Source organism: Salmo salar, chromosome ssa05 (assembly GCF_905237065.1).
Source record: "Salmo salar chromosome ssa05, Ssal_v3.1, whole genome shotgun sequence".
Taxonomy (NCBI): Eukaryota; Metazoa; Chordata; class Actinopteri; order Salmoniformes; family Salmonidae; genus Salmo; species Salmo salar.
The window spans coordinates 85824308-85830307 of NC_059446.1; the positions used below are offsets into that span (position 1 = coordinate 85824308).

Here is a 6000-nt window from a genome sequence, read left to right on the forward strand (position 1 = left end):
TCTAAAGTGTGTAATTTCCACATTGAAATTTCAGACTTGATTTGCCCTACAAAAAAGGTATCAACACCTACAAAAATGTCCATTAATTATAATCCACATAATAATTCACATTTCCTGTTGCTGCAGGATTATTTTCCTGCTGTAACAAACTGGCTCAAATTAAGATCCTACATCTGCATGTACTATATATTTTATATATGAGAAAAGTGGTAGCTAACAGTAATATAGCTGAGACTTACTGTCTGGCTGACTGGTTGTAATCTCTCATGGACAGATGCAAGATTTTGGTTCTGGGTTGACGAGATTAGGGTTGGTTGAGACACAGTCTCCTAACTTTGTTTTAGCGCCATTGTTGCCTCTATGAATACCTAGTAAGTGATTAAAAAGGAAATCCTTGAGGAAATCATCAATGCACCTTGACTCCACTCATATCGGCTGGCCTGGTCTGACCCCACTAATATAGTCTGGTCTGACCCCACTAATATATTCTGGTCTGACCCCACTAATATAGTCTGGTCTGACCCCACTAATATATTCTGGTCTGACCCCACTAATATAGTCTGGTCTGAACCCACTAATACAGTCTGGTCTGACCCCACTAATACAGTCTGGTCTGACCCCACTAATATAGTCTGGTCTTACCCCACTAATATAGTCTGGTCTGACCCCACTAATATAGTCTGGCCTGACCCCACTAATATAGTCTGGTCTGAACCCACTAATATAGTCTGGTCTGAACCCACTAATATAGTCTGGTCTGACCCCACTAATATAGTCTGGTCTGACCCCACTAATATAGTCTGGTCTGAACCCACTAATATAGTCTGGTCTGACCCACTAATATAGTCTGGTCTGACCCCACTAATATAGTCTGGCTGAACCCACTAATATAGTCTGGTCTGACCCCACTAATATATTCTGGTCTGACCCCACTAATATGGTCTGGTCTGACCCCACTAATACAGTCTGGTCTGACCCCACTAATATATTCTGGTCTGACCCCACTAATATGGTCTGGTCTGACCCCACTAATACAGTCTGGTCTGAACCCACTAATATAGTCTGGTCTGAACCCACTAATATAGTCTGGTCTGACCCCACTAATATATTCTGGTCTGAACCCACTAATATGGTCTGGTCTGGGCAGGAGACTATAGTGGGACCAAGATTGAGGTGTAGATGACAGCTGGATGACACATACTGAAGCCTGTAGACAACAGCAGATTACTTTTGACTAGGGCTTATGGGGTTCTTGTCAAAAGTAGTGTACAGTAGGGAATAGGTTGCCATTTGGGACTTAATCACTCAATGTGCCCTTTAGTTCCTGCTGTGGTAGTATGCAATTTATCCACTAGAGACCATTGGGTGGCAGTAGAAAACTAGTGATGGAGACTTGCTGCAGCCAAATCATTAGTGTAAGGTTTATAGCGTCCCAGCGGAAAGAAAAACATAATATCTCCAAAACTGAAACTTTTCAGGAAATGAAAAAGAGCCATATTCTACCATTTATAAACATACAATCACAAAACTTCAAAAGCTATTTTGAAATGTATTTTATTTGACCTGGAGTCATGAACTGTTCAGCGTACATAAAGGACAATCATGCTAATAACAGTAACCATGCAGGTACATCAAGAATTTTCTTCCCTCCCTGTTCTTTACAATCTGTTACTCAGTCACACAAACTTTGTTGGATGAAAATATGGAGTTTTTCTGTGAAAAATAAATAAAGACGTGGAATGTCGTTCAATATGGTGTTCACTGGCTCCATCTGCTGGCTCAATGGACCTCACTGCTTTACAATAGAATAGAAAAGAATAGAACGGAATACAACAGAATAGAACACAATAGAACAAAACAGAATAGAACAGAACAAAACAAAATAGAACAGAAAGTAACAGAATTTAATAGAATTTGCAGGGTGGAGATAGAGCACCCCAGTATGAATCCTAATACCCATAAAAACTAGCGGTCAATCAAGGAAATGGTTCCAATAATTTCCCCACCATTCATTTTTCACATAGGGGATTTTAGATACACTTAAAATAAGAGCTGTGTTTCGTGTAGGCTTACGTGGCGTGACGTTTTGATAACCGTGTAAATCTCTATTGGACAAGGTGACTTTTATCAATAAATGTGCCTGTATTTACCACCCAAAAATGAAATGCTAACTAGCGGCTAATGTGTCTATCATAAACTACACATGCCATGATGATCTGGACGAGACTGCCGAAACGAAGCAAAGGTAAGAATCTCTGGATTAGCTATATATTGTTAGCTAAATGTAGTAATGAATAAATGAATTAATTGGAAAATTGTACTTAAATTGACAATTCTGTGAACTGTCTTTTACACTTTTTAAATTGACACAATACCTGTTAGCAAAGATGTCAGCTAGAGATGACGTGCAGGAGCTTGCAGGGATTTGTAGTCTTGCATGATACCGGAGCGCCAAGTCTAGGACCAAAAGGCTCCTCAACAGCTTCCACCTCCAAGCCATAAGACTGCTGAACAATTAATAAAATCGCCCGCCACCGGACAATTTACACTGACCCCCCCTCCCTTTTTGTGCACTGCTGCTACTCGCTGTTTAAACAAACACCTGTCTTCTGAAACTTGTTAAGTCGCTCTGGATAAGAGCGTCTGCTAAATGATGTAAATGTAAAATGTAAATGTATCTTGTTCTAAGAAATGAAGGCTATTCCATGCGGGAAATTGCCAAGAAACTGAAGATCTCGTACAATGGTGCTTTTCTTTGCAACTCTGCCTAGAAGGCCAGCATCCCAGAGTCGCCTCTTCACTGTTGACGTTGAGACTGGTGTTTTGCGGGTACTATTTAATGAAGCTGCCAGTTGAGGACTTGTGAGGTGTCCGTTTCTCAAACTAGACACTCTAATGTACTTGTCCACTTCTCAGTTGTGCACCCCGGCCTCCCACCTCTCTTTAAAGAATTTCTAAGTGACCCCAAACTTTTGAATGGTAGTGTATATATTAAAATAAATTAAAAAAGTTACAAATATTTGTATTTATTTCATGTTTTTATGAATATCGCTAGCAATAATGGAATAAACAAAATGTGTATTACATACCCACAGTAGAAAAGAGGAGAATATATTATTTATAATAATATTTATAATAGGCTACCATTGCTCCAAGGGCCGCTGGCTGCTGGTAGGCTTTCTTGACTTCATTTTTGTCAACATGTTCTTGTTGTCTTTAATCTTTATTTAACCAGCTAAACAGCTGCTCTTAGTGAAAATGTTTTGGAGTTACCTTTCTAGCTAATTGGCTATGTTAGGGTTTACATGTTCTCTTCCAATTAGGCTATAATGTGTTGAGGTCAAAATAGTTTTTCATTATCTACCAAATCTATTCATTTGAAAATGTTGATTACTTCTTGACATGATCATTCACTTGATGATAAGACAAGATACAGTACGTGATGTTTTAAAATAGATTTTTGCTAACATGTGATTGGGGTTCCTTGGTCTCCGGTTTGCCTGGCAAGGGGTCCCTGGGTAAGAAAAGGCTGAAGACCCCTGCCAAAGACAGTGCAGTCTGGGCCCCTGCCCGAAAATAATTTATTCCCCGCCCCTCATCCTCTCTGTTTCCATGGAAGCACCAGATATAGCACTTGATTGGCTTGCATGGGTAAGCACGTGCTAGGGGAGGCTTCAAATATGACAACGGGCCCAGATGTAATTATTGTTTAGTCGAAGCTGTGTGCGTTTGTCAGTTAACTTGGTTTGTGTAGCGATTAGCTCAAATTTACAACATGGTCGAGGCATTCATTGGAACTTGGAAGATGACTTCCAGTGAGAATTTTGATGAATATATGAAGGCAATAGGTAAAGTCTTACTTTTTAAAATAAAGCTGTTTTTAATGAAAGATGTTGCATGTAGATCTAGAACCTTACTAAAGTTGGCTAGATAAATATCCCCTTGTTTCATAGGTGTGGGCTTTGCTACTCGGCAGATGGGGAATATGGCGAAGCCCAATTTGCAGTTCAGCATCGACGACGGTGTAATATCAATGAAATCCCAGAGCACTTTCAAAACTACAGAGACCAAGTTTAAATTGAATGAAGAATTCGACGAGATGACTGCAGATGACAGGAAAACCAAGGTGGGTGCAGAAGCCACACCATAGACATGCCGGTTGTTACAGTAGTGTGGTTTCCAATTGATTAATATATATATATATATATATTACTTTTTTAAACTTAAGTTGGAGTCATGTGCCCTCCTTACACTACTCTATTTCCAGACTCTGATGACCTTTGAGAACGGAAAACTGGTGCAAAAACAGACTTGGGACGGCAAGACTACCACGCTCGAGCGGGAGTTGCAAGATGGAAAATTGATTGCGGTAAGGTTTAGTCTCTATTGCTTTTCCCATCTCTGCTTGGTTGGATATAAAATATGCGCTTTTGATACGAGTATTTTGGAATATGTCCACGGCTTGATATTACAATATTGTTCAATGTTGCATGTTGTCATCATTATGCAATACACGTTGTCATCCATCTCTTGCAAATTGCGTTCTCCCGGGGTACCAGCAAGGATGGCACGCGTTTTTACGCGCGAACGTGTTCAAAATGCCATTTAAAGTTTTGGCTGGGAAGCGTGGCTTGATGAGCACTTGCAGTCATGTGAAACACGCTAGTTAATTTAAAACTAAAGGATTAATTGGTAATCGAGAATGCTAATAAAAGCAATGACTTACATAAACCCGGGATTGCTGATGCATGTGTTGGCATTGCCATTGCGAGGCTTTGCTGCCACCGGTTCGCCATATTGGCACTATCCAGTAGGAGCAGTCCTCCATAGGAATGAATGGAATTCTACAGTATTTTAATGGAATGTTTTTTTGGAGGGGGCTGTAGTGGGGACAGTAACATCCGTTTCCCTAAAGTATTTTACAATGCACTATTTTGCGCACATAATGTGTCTGTTCTAGAATAAATGACTATAGATTCCAACATATTTTATGATTGAGTACTAAGGTGGCTGCACAGTGGCATCAACACAGTTCCCCTGGTCAGTCATCCAGGGTTTATACACCGTTGTATAAAACCTGTTAACTTATCTACGCTCTGTTCATTGCCCAACATTGTCAGGTCCCTTTATATTTGACGTTTTAACTCCTACCCTGTCACATTTAGCTTACGTGATAATGCCCTTCAGTTTAAAGGAAGTTAGTGTGGTTTGGCTCATTCAGACTGCAGTTTAAGTGGAACTACAACGACTAATTGACGCACTCAGGATGATTTGGTGGTTTGTTCATCACTGAATGTGTCATTACATTTTGAGTTCTAGGTTCTGACATGTGGTCATTGCATGACCTAAAGCGTGTACTGCTCTCTTTCCAGAAATGTGTAATGGATGATGTGGTGGCGCTGAGGACCTATGAGAAAGAGGTGTGATTCCAGTCTGCTGAATTGAAGACCCCCACCAGCAAATCAAAAACATGCATATTATCTGTTCAATACCTACCATGTTAAATTCACTGACTACTCAATTGGTACCAAAAGCCCATGAAGCTTTCAATAAAGTCAATTGTTGTGCTTTGTGAAAAGTGGTATTTCCTTCATTTCAATATATAGGCCAGTTTATCGAACTTAATCCATGTGGATTACAAACTGGCAAATCTCTGAAGGTCTATGCTGAGTACTTTGGTTGTAGGTGATGCTAACATTATACATTTCATTGTCAATTTTTGCCCAATAAATTGATGTTAGCTTACTTTGAGAGCAGTTACACTAAGTGTTCACTGCAAAATACAGCGACTTCACAATGTACCTATTTTGAGGACTGGTGACCAAGTAGAATGTCCAAAAACGGACCTTTTGTCTACAATACTATGTAAAAAAAAAATGACATGACTGACTAGTGGGGAAATGATTCTTTATTGTGAAACTAGGCCATCACCACTCCTAAACCACTGAGGAATATGAAGTATTGCCACAATTGTCTGAGCAGTGGCATGGCAACTAAACC

General features: G+C 39.9%; 1 protein-coding gene across 1 annotated transcript; it reads left to right on the forward strand.

The window, feature by feature from the left end:
- The first annotated feature begins 3670 nt into the window (after nucleotides 1–3670).
- On the forward strand, nucleotides 3671–5578 carry LOC123743210 (fatty acid-binding protein, adipocyte-like). The gene is made up of 4 exons (XM_045719240.1): nucleotides 3671–3848; nucleotides 3954–4126; nucleotides 4268–4369; nucleotides 5373–5578. The coding sequence occupies exons 1-4, from the start codon at nucleotides 3776–3778 to the stop codon at nucleotides 5424–5426; spliced, it is 402 nt and encodes a 133-aa protein (XP_045575196.1). The 5' UTR covers nucleotides 3671–3775; the 3' UTR covers nucleotides 5427–5578.
- Nucleotides 5579–6000: the final 422 nt, after the last annotated feature.